An 18,158-nucleotide genomic window follows, 5' to 3' on the forward strand; every position below is an offset into this window, starting at 1 on the left:
ACATACTATATATTAAATATCAGATAAAATTAACAAGAAAAAATATTGTTGGTCACAGAAATTCATGAGCATGTTTTGTAAAGATTATTCAGGACATGGTGTATCCAGAAGAGAAAAGTCAAGAGTAACTAGACTTTCTGTCAGTCTTAAACACAGTTGGCCTCTCATCCAAAAGGCAGGACTTTACATGAACTGAGGAGGCTTTTCTGAATGAAAGGCAAAGCTTCTTATAAAAACAACTTCAGTTGCCTTGACAAAGTTCTGCCATACTTTATTGAATCTAGCAGAATAGTTTTTTTCTCTCTTGCTATGTATGCAGGCAGTCAGAGGATCAGGTCAATTATATACTATATAATTATATAGGTGTTGTTAAGAGTACAGTGTCTTGCTCAAGGATACTTCAGCAAGGCACATTCTTGCTCACACAGATACCTGGATCCAACTGAAGTGCACTGCTACTGTACATCACACTGCCTCAGCTGCTGTGTAGCATAAGAATGCCCTCACATCAGGTTTACATTAACACATATTATTACACCAAGTATAGTAGCCCTAGCAACTAATCAGATATGAAATGAGTTTGCCATGTGATGAATGGGTTCTTTGACAGAGACAAAATGAATTTTGAAAAATGAAATGAAATTTGATGAGCGACAAGGTCCATCTGCTGGCTGAAAAAATGCTATGACATATACCAAGACATACTGAAGCCACCAGCTGCCAAAAAAAATGCTGAATAGCTGCACTCACCTCTATTGAGAGCACAGGGAAATGTATTATGTGGCTTAGGTTCATGCAAGGATAATGAGTCAAGTAACATCCAACAGCAAGCTAAGACTAAAAGACAACTTAACATAGCATACTGAATATTCACACATCGCCCATAAAATGACTCCTCCTTTTCTAATCAGGCACCTAAATAATTGTGATACTAAAAATTTCCATTGGTATCTGACAGTAACCACATCATATTTTAACCACAATTTTACACAAAATTGGCAATGAAGCAAAGTGAAGTGAAGCACTGTGGAGAGAGGAGAAAGTAGGAGAGGAAACAAGGGGAGAGGGGAAAGCTTTTATCGTCATGCTCCATCTCTTCAGACAGATGTGATTATCCATTATTAGATCTCACCACTGAAATCCGTTTAAGATTGCTGATTAAAACAATGAGACTGACTGGCAGACTGGAAAAAAGGCATTACATTCAATGTATTGAATATGCAAGATCTCATGAATCTTGATTACCACTTTAGTCGTGAGCTTTAAAGCTTAATTTTATCCAGGTATTTTTTCAGTAATTTGTTGTAGTCATTGTCGGCTGTCGTTTTTTTCAAGGTGAGGATTTACTTTGGCAAGGTCGCAGAGTTTAGTTGGAGTGGCTTGTGCTCTTTTAGTGCTCTTTTATTATAAGAAGCAGAAAAAAAAACACATTTTCTTCCGAAAACACACACTCTGGTCTGTGTCTTTGCAAGTGTATTTCATATGGTGGTGATGCTGCATATAATAGAGGCCTATTAAAATCATCTTTGTTACTATTTAAATCCAAAACTTAACAAAAAGAGTAAGAGAATTGACGTCAACTTATGTCTTTTCTGAAGACTTCAGTGTAAAGTTACTTCTTGTTTTTTTGTTTGGTTTTTTTTACAGTTTTTGGGGTGTCTCTACCTTGGTAGTGTTGAAGCATCTTATGGGATCTGATGTCCCACACCTTGACAGAGTTGTCAGTACTGGCTGCAGCTATGCATGTTCCACTTGGATGGAAATCCACATGGTTTGCGTACCTTGAGAGAGAACAAATTATTGTATTTAATTTAGTGAGGCACTCAGCAGCTTAATCCAACTAACACTAGGAACAACTGGAATGTTTGTTTCTAGATCTTCAACACCCACTGAGGAAGCTTTGGAAAAACAAGTCCATTAAAATCAAAAGACACACTACATTCATCTGATGATAAGCTTGTATTAAATTAGTACTTTTGAGAAGGTGCATGGCCTCTTTCTTGTCGTCACTGCAACATCAGTGTAAATCAAAATCTAAAATCATCATATTACTCACCACCATGCTGCCCATAGACAACACCAAAAAACTCATTATAAACATCATCTTACAAATACTCAACATTTACAAAACATGAAAAAAGAAAGATTGATAGGGAAATTAGTACAAACTTTTCCTATTCACATATCTAAGCATAATTCTGTTCTGAAGTGCTCACCCAGCATGTTCATAGAAAGAATGAATACACTCTCTGCTGTTCTTGTCCCACAATTTTATAGTTTTATCATCACTGGATGACACAATCAAACGATCGTCTGGAGAAAACCTGTAAGAGATATATTGGAAATTCAAGATCAAAAATTGGTCATAAGCTAATGTTAAATTTTCTATTTTACCATTGACATATATTCATTAAAGCTAGAAAACAATGTAGGAATGTATAAAATAGTTGAAAGGTCATGTTAGTTGCCAAAAAATGTAAGTGTGTCTCATACTTTGCACAGCGGACCCAGTTTATGTGCTGGTTGAGAGAGAAGAGGAACTTTTGCCTGTGGACGGTCCACACTTTGATGGTCTTGTCATCAGAGGCTGTGACCAGAGACTGTCCATCACCAGAGAAGTTAACGCTGCGCACAGTGGCAGTGTGAGCCTTGAATACTGTTGACTCAGCCTTCCTGTAAACACACACAAACACCAAGAGATTGTGTTAAGTTTAAAACAAACAATCTAAAACCATCAGGTATTCAGAAATGTGTGCCTCCATCTGTGCTGGTAGAAGCAAGAGATAAACAGTTTTCAGACTAGTTTTCAGTCAGCCCCATTTTGGTAGTTTTATAGTGGATTACCATGATACAAGAGAAAAAAATAAAGGTGGACTAGTTCAAAACGTACATGCTGGGCACCCAAAGGCGTACAGTTTTGTCTCTTGAGGAAGAGGCCACCAGGTGGCCAGAGGGAGAAAACTGAACAGAAATGACAGCGTCTTTGTGTCCATCAAAACGATAAGATCTCATCTGAGGTTTCATGTTCCAGATCATAACACAGGAGTCCATGGAGCCTGTGGCTGGGAGAGGAGGGAGCAAAGGTGAGTGGAACGAACACAACATGTACGACCACAGAAAACAAAATGTACTAACAGAACGTCAAGAGCAACAAGACTGAGAAAAATATGTGAACACAGACATACAAATACAAACACACATAGAAAAATAGTAGCGGTTACCAATTTGTTTCATGTTGCGGCTGAAGTCCACACTTGTCACTGTGTCCCTGTGACCCTTGAAATGTCTCTCTAGAGTTGGATCAGACTATATGGACAAAGAGACAGAGTGACAGATTGAAGCAACCACAAAATAAAGTCCACGAAAACCTGGTTTCAAATCTTTATTTAATAGTAATATTACTTAATAAGAGAACTGTCATATGCATGGATTAAAACTGTTGACATTTCATGCAACTAATTAACTGTAGGCTACTCTGTTTTCAGTACAGCTTGTAGGTGAGTATTGCAAGGTAAACTTTTGGCTGGTAGATCATATGTCCTGACAAAGGTAATTAAAATGCTGCTGAAAATCGAGCTAAATTACATGGCCCAAAGTATTTACCCAGACATTATATCTAATGTGTGATTGTTGAACATCTTATACCAAACCCATAGATATCAATGTGCAGCCAAAGTACTCTCCACTCTTCTCGGAATGCATCTCACAAGATTTTGAACAAGAGGATTTAGCTCAACCATGATCAAAAGAACACAAAAGAACGTGGACAGGTTTTGTTCAGTGAGTGTACTACAACACATCATTAGCCGAGGTTATGGGCAATATAGCCGTGTAGTGGCGCTGTTTCGCGGTGTTCGTGTTCCTATTGAACTCCAAAGCCTGTTGAATTAACCAGAAACAAACTAATTAACTCTCGCCTTGAGACTGGAAAATAAGTTGGATTCATCGTTGGTTAATGATGAGAAATTAAAATGCGGTGATGGATCATTGTGTTACCAATCCACACGTTATTTTATAAAGCGATGCAGATCAAGGAAATACGTTAAAGAAGGGAAATTTAAGTCCATCTGCCCTGGTCTTTGTCTGTTAGGCAGCGGTTACTACTTCGCTTCAACCACCACAACCACATCTAGTCAAACTCCTGTTTTGTAGGAGTTGTGTTTAAAGAAATAATGCTAATTTGGCAAATAATAGTCTCTAAGTGTTTTAATTAAACTGCTGAATGCGGTTTTTGCTAGTAAGCTGTCAGGAAGTGCTGCCTGACAAGCTGCACCCAGGGCACTGTTGTTATGGATTAACGGGCTGGGTTACCAAGGAGACGTGAGCTGTGGTGCTAGTCGCTGCTAGCCGCTAAACTCGGGGAAAGAGAAAAGAGGACTCTCGGTGCCACATGTTGTTTTTTAAGAGGGTCTTTGCGACATGGCAGAGGTGCACATTGTAGGTCAGATAGTCGGGGCCAGTGGTTTCCCGCAAAATAGCCTATTTTGCAAATGGGGAGTTCATACGGGAGGAGCATGGCGTCTCCTCTCTGGGTTGAAGGAGGGTCAGACCCAGGTTGATAACCCCCAAACAGGAGACATGGCGTACTGGAGTCACCCGATTGATCTGCACTACGCAACCAAGGGGCTCCAAGGCTGGCCAAAGCTTCACCTCCAAGTGTGGCAGCAGGACTCTTACGGGCGCTGCCAGCTGTACGGGTACGGGTACTGCCACGTCCCGTCGAGTCCTGGACATCACCGCATTAGCTGCGGAACGTGGAGGCCGCTCGGCTCCTGGCAAGAGCAGCTGGCTCAAATCTTTGTCGGCGGAGGACCCCAGCTCCGGAACCCGGAGCTCGTTTACAGCGGAGCGGACAGATACAGACTCAACACCGAAGCTATGGGCACAGTGGAGCTGGAGCTGGGCATTATCATGAGACACTTTGACAAATATGGCGTCGAGAGTTAATACCAACACAATGAAATTAGAAGGACATTGCAGAATATGATTTTATTATATATTGTGCAGGCTGAGGGCTAACTAAGTAAAGTTTGTACTTTTTTTTTTCTAAAAATGTGTTTGGGTTTTTACATTTTCGGTGTATGTAAATAAATTATGAATGAAGTTGGCTCCTTGTTCGTATGTCCTTTCACTGAGTATAAACATAACAGGAGCCATGATTTATTAGTTCACAAATAACCACATTATTCAACATACCTGACCCTAAAACTGATCTTCACCCCACATAATTATCTAAAAAATGATAAAAATGTAGTTAAAATGTAATATAAACAGTGAAGTGTTTCCCACAGGATTTAGTGAGACTATGGTGGGTTGACCTCGGGACCCCCCCAAGAGGGTTTAGCAGGTCTCCAGTGTTCAGTGTCCATTTCACATAAACACCCACCTTTCAAACAAACCCAATAACAAACTTGTGAGCACGACGAGTTTCAACATTGCTGAAGAAGCGGCACAAATCATAACGTTGGAGATCTTTTATGTTATGAGAAGTGTAAACATATCAGTTCATGATCAAACTATGGTGGGCTGCCAAAGTCTAGGTCATTAAAGGGAAACACTGCATTGCCTCGAACAAATGTATGCAGACCATACCTTACAAAACATTACACTACTCAGAAGTAATATTTCTGTTTTAATTGCATTTTTATTTTAGATTATGTTTTGTATATAGAGGAAAAACAACCTTGAGTGAAATACAAAACCCAAAATGGGTGCAAAGAAGTTGCAAGTTATTGAGTAGTTTTACAACTCTAAATTTTAATTGTAGTGTGTACTGTGTACTGTTGTGCTCCTCCTCACAGAAATATGGGCAACACAGAAGTCCTCAAGATGGTTTTGAGGGTCCTACTCGGTTGTGTTGGTGGCCAGCTATAACAAAAATGCCAACCAGACATGAATCAGAGTTGTAGTAACTACACTGCACAGTAGTTGTTTCATGAATAAATAATTAAAGCTTAAGTATTAAACAACTTCTGCTAAGCTTATGAGCTACAGCTTAATTCAGTTCTCCCTGGGCCTTGTAATTGACTTCTCCCTGTAGTTTGGTACACAATCTTCTGCCTTTCACATTGTAACAAGCTGGATATTTTTGTATTTGCACATAATGTTTTTGATGTCTCAACCAAAACAGTTTCACATCTATCCAAAAACTGGAAAAGCTGAACCCTAGTACCCACCACATAAACACCTCCTCCCACCTTACTACACTATTCAGCACTATGAATGTGATTTTATGCCCTTCAATTCATCCTACATACGTCACTAAAACTCACCGAAATTCATGTTATTTGTGTTTGCCTATGAAAGGAGCAGTATTTCTATCACTTTGTAGGACATATGATACCAAATTTGTAACTACCAACAATAAATGGGTTCTAAGCAGCATACACGTAATTATATCATATACATTTGTAAGACAAGTGGAAAAAAATTATCCCATACATCATTGCAGTTACTTGAACTATTTTTTATATAGGTATAGCCTATTTGATTTATGACTACACCGGAACTGCTTTAGCTTCAGCTTGGACTCACTTTTTGGTGTAGGCCTTGCTGTGATTCATTTGGACAGTGTATTGCACCTGTACAGATTTTCAATGTTCTGTGTAACTTAAGATATTTCCTGAAACAAAATGACATAAATACTTTCTCAATTCATCTTTTAGTTGATTAAATGTTGTTTTTTTATAAGGTAAAAAGTGAAAGTCATTCACCTATCTCAGAGGCCACAATATAATATTGTTTTCATTTTTCTTTTTTGTATGACAAAGAGTCTAAAAGTGTTAAGATATCAGATTTACTGCCAGTATGACAAAGAAGGGAAGACTGCAAATCATCACATTTAGGAAGCTAGAACCATCAAATAGTTTGGATTTTTTGATTGAAAAATGAAACAATTGATCCATTATCGAAACAGTTGCCAATACATTTCCTGCTGTCAACTAATCGATTAATGAGTTCATTGTTCCAGCTCTTATTGTCCCAATCTGGCTCATTCATTCATTCATGATATACTTCCACCATAGACACATCAATCACAGTCCCCCTCCAACTCAAAACAGTGATGAAATAACTTAAAAGTGACATTTATCTTAGAATATGTTCAACAAGGATAACAACACCCCCCTTTAGTCCCATTTATGACTTACTCCTGCCACCTAAGGGGGTACACATCTACTGTGTGTTTCTACTTTTACTGGTCAGTTAGCGAGAGTTGAAGCTACACATCAGAAACCAACTTCACCTCGGAGGCTCGACTAAATAACTACACTCACTCACCATTGCAGAAGTCATCTTCTCTGACATTGGAGACCCGCCGACACCCACTCGTTGCTGTTCTTACCAATATATGATTTCTACCCTACTTCTTTATCACAGTTAGTGTGCCACTAGCTCACCGGTGGGCTAATGTTAGCTCTGAGACAGCTAGTCGCTAGTTGCTGACAACAACAAAGTTCAGTTTACGCGCCGCGATTGGGCGCTGAGACAGAGTCAGAGTCCTTAAAGGGACAGTGTCACGTTTCTGTAGCTAAAGATAATTTAAAAAAGTGTTCATGCGTTGTGGAATACACTGCTAGACAGTTGGGAAATAATAAGTAAATTAATTAAGTATTAATTGATTCATTCATGAAAGTGAACATATATCAGGCTATTTCAAAGTGTAGTGACCTGCCATGACCACCAGATGTGAGCAGTGTGTGTATCTTGTATCTAACACAGTGGTTCTCAAAGTGGAAAAGGGAAATCATACTTTGGAAATGTAAAAGGTTATAGAGTGTTAGTTACCCTATTTAAAATGTAATAAGTAATACAAGTATTTCAATTACTTAATTAAGGTAATGTAACTTATTACATTTGATTACTTTTTAATTAATTTTCACATTTTCTGAGGAATATTTTCAACTGTTGGGGTAAGTGTACCCATTAAGGGCCACCAAAATCTAAATTCAGGTGTTTTTCATGGATATTGACATGATTTATAAGTGAGATAATTTCTTATAAAGCAATTTTTATCTCACATTTGAAAAAATATGTATTAGTTCATATAGATTTTGGAATATAAAATAAAGATATTTTGTGAAAAAAGTCAAACATCTGGCATGGGCTTAACTGGTACTATGACACAATTGAAGATCATGCGTGCTCCAAATAAGGTCCACGTCATGATTTATTTACAATATGAACAAAAATATTGATTTCAAAGAATTAAAAACAGCAATATATGTATTCAGTAACATGTTAAATATTTTTAAAATGGTAGAAAAAAAACCCCTCCTGAGCAAAATCTTATGACTTCCGATGTAACCCCTTTGTAATCAATTACACCTTTTTTTCAGTATCTTTAACAGATAACAGCACATTTTTTTGTAATTAAAATTACATAACACTGTTACATGTAACTAGTTACTCCTGAACACTATAAAGTGTACATGTGTGGTGGAATACACTGCTAGCTAGACAGTTGGAAAATAATAAGTAAATTAATCATATTATATTAATTAATGCATATATGAAAGTGAAGATATATCAGGCTATTTCAAATTGTAGTGACCTACTGTAACCGCCAGATGTCAGCAGTGTATGTATCTTCTCAACGGCTCTGTATCTTGTAGCTAACACAGCTGTTCTCAAAGTGGAAAAGGGAAATAATTTAGTCTCACTATTATTCCATCCACAAGTTACACAATGAATGAATATTTGACTATTTTGGTCATGGGTTTTGGTTTCATACACTTTCTGAAATAAAACGTTTAAAACCACAAACAACCTCTTAACAAATGGGGGTATAATTTGTGTCATTTAGTGGTCCTTGATGTGAAAAAGTTGATGTAAACTTGTCTTGTGTAGCCCCTATACAAATACACAGCATGTTCTTCACTTTAGTAAACATATACAGTAGGTTAATTTACTGAAAATAATGAGGTCAGTAAGCTCATTTGACCAATTCTGTTATGTTGTTTGCCTGCACTGCATTCAAATGGCTGCAATGATTTACAATGTAGAAAGTGTTTTTTTTGTTTTTTTTTAATTGCATTGAAAAATACTGATTCAGGGATTCATGTGTGGTATTTCAAGGGTAATTTACTAAAGAACCAATTCTGTTGACAATAGTCAGTGTCAGCACAAACCCTGTCTTGGATGGTTGATGTGTCACACAGTTAGTTTGTTTAGTGTGACTGTCTGTAATTATGTTTTTTTCACATGTCAGCACTGCTTACACATTATGAATTCATGTGTCTGTTTTGGGATGTTTAGTGTGAATCTAATGTTGAGTTAAATAAGCTCTGTATTTGCTTAGAGGGTCCAGGTAAGGCATTTGGCAATGTTATACAAAGTGATTTACATAACCTGCTTGTTCAGATGTGAGTTAAAATTAGGCTTTTTGTTCAGCTTTAGTGTCATCTGTCTTTTAAAGGTCTTTACTTCCTTTAACTTTTTCCACAAACGTTTTTCCTGTTTGACCCTGAAGGTTTTGATTCTTATTTAACCCAAAAGGAATGTTGACAATCAACATACTCCACATAACAGTTAGGTTTGGCCTTCCTGTAAGAAATAAAATGAGAACCAAATTTTCCCTTGTGTTACATGAAGTGAACCTCACAGGAGATCCACAGGTTTATATATTCTTTTTTTTAAATAGTCACAATAATACACACAGTGCAAACTTTATGTGCACATGCAATGCAACTCAGCAAGCTGTTTTTTTTCTCTCTCTAAAGAATACCATTTGATTACAACAGTTCCTACTTCTTGTAAAATCCCTCATTGTTTGCAGGTGCTGAGTGAGAGGAGAAAGAGAAACAGATGAATGAACTGGAATCATTTTAACTACAACTGATTATTCATATTATGAATTAACCACAGGGCTGTGATTTACTGACACACATCCACGTGTTTACACACTCTATGCCAGGAAGGTTCAGCATCACTTCAAGGTTACAAGGCTTTAAACTAAGAATTGAGAGTGTGTGTGTGTGTGTGTGTGTGTGTGTGTGTGTGTGTGTGTGTGTGTGTGTGTGTGTGTGTGTGTGCGTGTGTGTGTGCGTGCGTGTGTGTGTGCGTGTGTGTGTGTGGTGTGTGTGTGTGTGTGTGTGTGTGTGTGTGTGTGTGTGTGTGTGTGTGTGTGTGTGTGTGTGTGTGTGCGTGCGTGCGCGCGCGTGTGTGTGAACAATTTTGCACAGTGTTAAAAGGAAGTAAGATATAGTTTAGGGTTTGGTCAACAGACACAGTTTCCTTTTCAGTAAGTCGGAATGTTTTCGTTGTAATTAGTTTTTTATCTCTTATTGGAATCCTTGAGTCATTTATGGTTACTGTTTAAAGGGCTTTAATCTTATCTTTCCGACAGTCAACTTTCACCAGGATCCAGGTGCTTTTCGGAAGCGAAGAACTGCCATTGTTTTTCCTTTGGTGTGCAATGACTGATGCAACTATCGCCATGAAATTTACAACAAATATGCATATTCCCCTTATAGTCACTGAACTCTAAGAAGATCCCCAATATTCCTCTAACGCCACCAAAAACATTTTCAGATATTTATGCTGACAGTATATTGGAATGACTTTGGTGGTTCCCCGACTTTTCCACTATAGTGACACCATGGCACTAGCCCAATGCACCACTGTGCTTAAGTAGCATGGCTGAAGGCTTTTATATTAGGCTACATGTACAATATTTAGATTTTGAATTTTTTTAATTTCGATTTTGTCTCCTTTTTTGTAATTCTAATTATCCAACTATTATTTTTTATAGCATACTAGCCTTTTCAGCAGAGTAGCCTATACCACTCTGTATTTGATTGCACATATTGTATGAGCATGTGACAAATAAGACCTTTGAACCTTGAAAACGTGAGTTTATTTTGATGTGTGTATCTTCATAAGTGTGTGTGAGTCATTGTGCACATTGCTGGAAGGAAGTAGGATATAGTTAAGGGTTTGGCCTACAGACACACTGTTTCATTTTCAGGAAAACTGGATGTTGTTGTTGTAATTTGAATGAACTGTTATTGGAGTCCTTGAGTAATTTATGGCTGATATAAACCTGCAAACAGCCTTAATCTTATCTTTCTTACCGTTAATTTTCACTAGGATCCACGTGATGTTCTGAAGCTAAGAACTATCATCCCATTGTTTTCCATTGTACGTGAAGAGTATATTTTGGGAAATTCATTGTCTCACCAACATCAATTTCACATCTGTACACCAATCGAGAGGTCACACTCCATGTGTTAAGCTCATCACTTGAAGACTTCAATCAGAGGGAAACGCCTAGCTTAACTCAGGCAAACATGCCATTCAATACTGTCTGCATGTTGTAGCCTATGCAGCACACATTTTTAGAAAAGAGAGACATTGTGGTTTAATGAGCAGTTTGGATACAACTGCTGGGCCTAGTTGCACATCTCAGAATTAGCACAGCAACGTTTTTAGCTTTGAACTGAACATGTCAAACGGTCAAACCCCAGCTAACTCCCAGGTGTACTTGTGACTATCAACACATGTAAAAAAATACTTCTGCGAGTTGCTAAAAGAAGTTCATTACATTTTAAAAACTTTTTTTTTTCATTTATTTGACAGCGGCTGGCAGCTTCCCCATGCAGCCAGTTGTGTTATGCTAGGCTAAACATGTCACTGAACTTAATGCCTTTGTATGAACATACACAAATAAAACTGATAGCTGTCTCTCATTTAACTCAGTTAAAATAAAAACAGCTAAGTATTCTTTAAACAGTCTTGCTACTTTTAAACTGCAATAACATTCTTATCCATCTGTATGATTTTGATTGTAAATAATCAAAATCATTCCAAACATTTGGTAACATTTAATTAAAATATGAGTAATTGAAAGGAATTGGCTTTTGAGATCTAAAAGCAGGTCTTATTTTCTTAATGCACATTGCTCTGTCTGTGGTATTTTGTACTACACATTTGAAAAACATGACAACAAAACCTGCAGTCATATAGTAGTAAGGTATTCAACAACAACTTAAGTCACATCAAAATAATTAGCGTGAGACCATGTGACTGTGAATGTCTACTGATGACAGCATGTTAGGGATGACGTATGTGGTCTAAAGTCTCATGGAAGGCTTGTCAAGCTTTGAGTCACACAAATGATGAATGTCTCTGGGTTTTTACACTTTTTTAACTTTAAGAAAGGTTTTCTGTTGGAAGAAAGCAACAGATTTGTCAAGTCTGATGGCTCTTATGTAACTTACTATAGAGTTTAATTAAATAATGGAAGAATTTGCACAAGAGAGAAATTCCACAACATCATTCCTCCCTTAATGGTTTTTAAAGACACACCTTTACTTCATCAACACGTCTGACAGCAACAGCCAGTAAAAGGTTATTCCACTCCATTGTTATTTGGCAGCTTTAAATAATGCATGCCAGGCGGGGTTACTGTCACAACATTGCTAGGTCAAGTGGTGGTTTAATTATAGAGACAAGTCAAACTACTAGTACAGTGAGGACACATCATTCACCTTATGAATGAGGAAATGTAAAGCCTCGTGGAGCTACTGAGCTGTTTATTATTGTTCATATAGATCTCCACTAAAGCATTACTACAACATTGAAAAGGCTTAGCATAGCTGGAACGTTCTTTGAAAATATGATAACACAAAGAATGATGTATGACCTTAAAGGATTTTTTAATCTAACAATGGTGGCAGAAAATGTTTAATGTTACAATGTTGGTGCTTCTTTGTATTTCATAATTCATGTAAATGCATTGAAAACAGAGTGTATCCCACTTTATGTGTGCTTGCACTGAGAAAAACTACTAAAAGGTTGACATCAAATATAATGTTTTCCAATTTCATGAAAATGTCACCACTATAAAAGAAGATTTGTGTCTTGCTTTGTTGTTCCAGCCAACAGTGTCCAAAGGGTTTACTGAGAGGATAAAACAACAGTATCCAAAAATCAAAACACTTTTAAATGTGTGAAACACATCTGTGATTGTTATGAATGTTACAAAGCCTTTGAATTTACAGTTTAATGTTAAAAGACAGTTCAGTCATTTATTTCCAACGTTCTTCTTTTTTGTTACTTTACTTGAACTACAGCTCAACAGATTAACAAAAAAATACAGACTTTTATGCTAAAAAAACTGAAAGTGTGGCAGATATCCACTTGATATAACTAACACAGACTGCCGAAAATCTCATATAAATTTCAGATAAACTTTAACTGCATTTACACAAATTGATTGGACACACTGTGGATTTTGGCCCCCAACGGTCATCACTTCCATTGAAAGTACATTTGAAGTGCATCTTTTAATAGCCAGTATGAACAGGAGGAATGATTACAATGAGGAAAAACAGTGTTCATATGGGCACTTGACTGTTGTTTTAAAGACAGAGCTAGAAGCTGTGAACCAATCCTTTAACAAGGCTAAATTAATATGATATAAGAAAATGTAAAACAATCTGGCTTATGCACACTTGTCTTATTTTCTGTACAAATAAAAACCATTTGTGTAAAGAAGTCTGATATGAGAACCCAGGGCTCAAAAGTGAAAAACATCCTATAGTTTTATTAACAATGCCAAATAACCATTTCTTCTCCAAAATATGTTCGATACTAAGATTCACTGTCATGCTGAATAAGCACAAAGACTAGTCGGCTTTGTTTCAGAAAAAAATTAAATAATCTAAAACTATGCTTTTACATTTTGAGGCCAAATGCAACTTTACATTCTTAAATTAATAAAGTGTATCCTTTTTTTTGGTTCCTTCACTGATTGTATATCACTGAACAGGAGCTGATAAGTGGCCAAATATTGATAGCAGGAATACTGTAAATAGTAAATAATTTGTAGTGTGAATGCTGTACTGCACAGTTACTGTTGTACTGTTGTTACCCGCTGTGGCATGGGTGAGCGAGGGCCCGCCATCGCCGCTTGCGGCTTTAATTTATACTATTATTGAAAACTAAAATAGTAAAATAAAGTAATTATCAGTGTAAGTATGAATAACTAATCCAGCCATTTAACGGGTGTGGTGCCCCTTTTGCTTATATTTATGAGGGCAAAGATTTTTTCTAATATTTGCCCTACCCTTTTACCTGCATGCATAGAAACTTGTTGACAACATTAAGAAACACAAAGTCATGATGGTATGGCAATTTCTAATGCCTTCTCACCCAGAATGTTATCAAAGGACTCAAAGGAGGGTTTTACCGCACAGTGTAATATAACAAGGCTCTCAAAAAGGACTTTACAGGCTTTTTATTGACATGCATCCATGGTACTGTTCTATTATTGTGTTGAGCTACAATGGTGTCAGTTTGCGTGAGAATTTTTTTTTCTTTTACTTATTGTTCTTATCGGCAGACCTACTCCTGTTTTGCTTGGCCAACAGGGAGGAAAAGGCTGTTATCTGTTTATCAGCTTTTATTGTCACGCACATGCATACACACTGTAAATATAACAAAGCTCTTACTAAAATCAGCAAAGAGCCTACAACTAGAGTGGCTAGCTGCTGTTGGTTTACTGGTGTTTTGAATAGTTGGAATCAACATTTCTTTAAAACAGGCCCACTTTAAATCACTTAATAATCACAAAAAGAGTTACGAGTATAAAGGCTTATTCCTAGAGCTCCAAACTCCATTCATTTTTTATTGTTTTTAGGGTGGAACTTGTGTCAGGAAATTCTTTTCAGAATAAACCAGACAGGAAATGAAGATGGGACATCTGAGAAGGAAACTCTAGCCTAAATACTGTAAAATTATCAGTAATCTCGTGTTACAACCTCTGGCACAAAGAGAGTGATGATTACTGACTGTACGTGCCTTTTATACATCCTGGTTCCTGGTTAGGCTGCAAGTCTGATTCTGGTTTTACTAGAGTGAATGTTGCAACAGAAAACACATGTTGAAACAAATACGGAAGATATTATAAACTTTTACATGAATACTAACATTACAAATAATAGATTACTTGACAAATACAGATGAAATTCAGTTATATTACAAAATTATAAATATTTTTTAAATATATCGTCCCTGTTTTGCTTTCATCTGCCCCATGACCTCGTTATATGCCCGTTATCTGTTTCAAACCAAGGACAGATTAAATGAAAGGCTAAAGAGGGAGAAGAATGTCCAGCTGGTCAGCGTGACACTGGCCAATCTATGTCTCTGTCCATGAGTGAGTAGCAAGGGCACTATGGTATAATATTTCTTGATCCACTGGGTTTCATATGCTTTTTAATGTGACCTATCGTGTCAAAATATTCTTTCTTCAAGATCAACAATTTCAAAGATGAGTTCATTATATTTATCCCGCAATCTCTGAATAAGGGTTTCATAGGCATTACAAACAAAATCACCTTGAATCAGAGCAGCTATTTCAACTGTCACTTTCTGAAAAGCTCTGCACAAAATAGCTTCAAATGGCAGCCAATACTGAAAATAGCAAGCTAGTGAGTGAGAACATGTGTGAGAGACATAACCTCATTCGTCCAACAATCCAGTCAGGGTGGGGCTAACTTTAGAGGCCTATTAGCACCCAGAGTCAGAGTCTTTTCTGATCTCATGCATCAGTAAGCCAAAGAGGAAACTTCTGCAGTCATAAAAACACTGATGGTAAATAAGCAAAACCAGCCAGGTGTCTTATAGGTTGGACCGAATAAAGACTATTTCCGTAAATGGGTCTGTTAGCATTAGGTGTGTCAGGTGAACAAACAAAAGCAAACATGAGTGCACTGTAAGAAGTAGTAAGAAGAAAGGTGAAAATAAAAATGGGCAGACAGGACTTCTCTGACATATTTTTAACTTGAAAAAGACAGCTCTAAAGGGTTTATATCTGCATAGATGTTGTTGTTGACGGAGGTTTTCAAGTCATGCTACTTATGGTGTGAAACTGCACATGCTGCCATAAATCCATTAGCTGGACAAAGTAGTCACAAGGATTAACACAGTAAGTCCAACACGTTGAACTGGCATCAAACACTGAGGAGGAATTTCTATATGCACTTGTCTTTTGTTGAGACTTTAAGTGAGACGGAAAGTCCTACTTGTCCTTGTCTGGGGATTTTTTTTGTTCATTCTCTGCAGCTGTGTTGCAAGAACAGACGTGTCTCTTGTGATCTTTTTTTCGCTATAACAGAAGTACTTGTGCAAGAGTCAGTGCAATAACCGCTTGTCCTTGGTGCTCAATGTCAATACATTTATACAGGGAGTAATTACTGAGTTTCCCAGAGTGACACAGAGTCTGTGTTGAGCTGTAAGGAGTCAGTGATACCCATAAATAAAAATGTGTTAATTGTTAATTATTATTTCTATTGATTATTCTCTTTTTAAAACCTGTATTTTTCTGCTCTCTGTTAATCTTCACCTGAAAGGAAAAAAATATGAAAACACAGTGACTGAGTCATAGATGCAATGTGAGTGATATGGTGGGGTGTTATAAATACAGTAGGACTGAATGATCTTCAGTTGTCCTTAATGTATTATATAACTCTTGAACTGGGCAGATCATCATAGTGGGCTTATGTAGAGTTGATGTGCGTGCAATGGTGAACATTTTTAAACTTGATTGGAGTTTACTGTATTCCGGTGGTGAGTTATAAATACAATAGGTCTGAATTAGTCTTCATAGACTTTAATGCATTATGTTACTGATAACTTATAAACTGTGAATGTCATCATAATGAGCTTTAGTACACTTAGTGAGTGTGAAAAACAGTGTTTTTTTAATGGAGAATGGAGAATGTTTTTTACTGCATACATTTGCTGTCTAAAATGTTGAAATATGTGACTGAATGTGCCTCCATTGACTTAAAGGATTGAAGTGACGATCTTTGATTAAACATACTTGATTATTGTTGTTAGTCTTTGAAACCTTTTGTAAGCAAACTATGAACTAAATAACTATGAACATTATCTTCATGGTGAAGGAACATGTCACACATGTTTTCAATAGTTATTGGACAACGACTGAGTTATTTAGCATAGAGGAATATCAGGCTTTGAATACATAGGATTTAAATAGGATCAGTTCATTGTCAGTTTGGCTCTGTACATGAGATCTGTTGACAATGAGAAAAATATAGAAAATCATCAGCTATATCCTTTAAATCGAATATATAATAACTGCTGCACAGCAATCCATCGTTTTTGTCCCAACAATTATGAAGTTCACTCATGTATCTTAAGGGCATCTGTCTTTGTGTATGTGACTGTATGCAATTCATGCAGACACATGCACTGTTCACCTTTCATGTTAGTTGAAACATTGAAGTAGTCACATGGTAACATTCCAGGAGGCCCCAAGGACCTAGAGTTATCTGGACCCTGATGTCAGCAGCAAGGCAGATAATGAGTACAGTGTCCAACATAAACAAAGAATGAAACAGGATAGAATGGTCATTTCTATTAACATCAACCATTTTCAATTCAAATTACATTGAGACAGCAGCCACAGACATTATTACAATGTTATCATGGAAAACAGAAATGCTATTAAGTCTAGTGCTTGTGTATCAAGTTGTCTTTTATATTTGAGTTTGACATTGTTTTGGACTGCGGGCCTCTCTGTGCATGATTCTGCTGTAACTATCTTAAAACTGTGCAGAGCAAATGACACTGATCCCAGTAAAATAACATTTCTATCTAGTTTAATTCTGTGAAGCGCATAGACCACAGACAGATGAAATGACTTTTCATTTCAAAGAAAATTCATTTTGAAAGATGACATTGCAATCCTAATAAGGGAGGTATTGTTTTCAAAAACCCAGCTGCAACAGGGACATCTCCTTGAAAACACTGAGGAATGTTTAAAACTTTGAAATTGAATACTGTTATAATCCGGTTCATACACAGACAAGGTTACAGATACAGATTTCACAATATTGTGTTGTGTGTATATCAAGAGAACCTCTGTACTGCAGGCTTCAGAAGAGTAATCTGCGTCTAAACCTCTGTCTGCTCATTATAATGAGGAAATGACCTTTCTGAAATAGATAAACCTCTACCAGGCATCAGCCTCCAATCACTTTAGCTCATCTCTTAGTTGCCGGGGGCTGATCACTTCTGCTACTCCGAAACAAATACTGGGATAAGCACAGACCCACAACCAGAGCCTGACAAGCTTTTCAAATGTTTTTCCTTGCTATCACATAGGCATAAACACACAGAATCATTGT

The 18,158-nt window shown here is 37.0% G+C and overlaps 2 protein-coding genes across 2 annotated transcripts in view; one reads left to right on the top strand and one right to left on the bottom strand.

Moving 5' to 3' along the window:
• The window catches only part of poc1a (POC1 centriolar protein A), a 45,339-nt gene extending 37,947 nt beyond the window's left edge, over positions 1 to 7,392 (bottom strand). The window contains exons 1-6 of the mRNA XM_062445379.1: positions 7,279 to 7,392; positions 3,222 to 3,306; positions 2,891 to 3,062; positions 2,494 to 2,673; positions 2,217 to 2,324; positions 1,666 to 1,781 (exon numbers count right to left, since the gene is read on the bottom strand). Coding sequence (XP_062301363.1) covers positions 1,666 to 1,781; positions 2,217 to 2,324; positions 2,494 to 2,673; positions 2,891 to 3,062; positions 3,222 to 3,306; positions 7,279 to 7,305 — 688 coding nt within the window. The 5' untranslated portion in view covers positions 7,306 to 7,392. The remainder of the gene's footprint in view (positions 1 to 1,665; positions 1,782 to 2,216; positions 2,325 to 2,493; positions 2,674 to 2,890; positions 3,063 to 3,221; positions 3,307 to 7,278) is intronic.
• b9d2 (B9 domain containing 2) lies at positions 4,284 to 5,107 on the top strand. Its single transcript, XM_062416362.1, has one exon. The coding sequence runs from the start codon at positions 4,420 to 4,422 to the stop codon at positions 4,945 to 4,947; it is 528 nt and encodes a 175-aa protein (XP_062272346.1). The 5' UTR covers positions 4,284 to 4,419; the 3' UTR covers positions 4,948 to 5,107.
• Positions 7,393 to 18,158: the final 10,766 nt, after the last annotated feature.

Source organism: Scomber scombrus, chromosome 3, assembly GCF_963691925.1.
Source record: "Scomber scombrus chromosome 3, fScoSco1.1, whole genome shotgun sequence".
NCBI classification, from domain to species: domain Eukaryota; kingdom Metazoa; phylum Chordata; class Actinopteri; order Scombriformes; family Scombridae; genus Scomber; species Scomber scombrus.

Excerpts from the sequence above, each read along its gene's own strand:
- b9d2 (XM_062416362.1), top strand. The coding sequence starts at position 4,420 with ATGGCAGAGGTGCACATTGTAGGTCAGATAGTCGGGGCCAGTGGTTTC.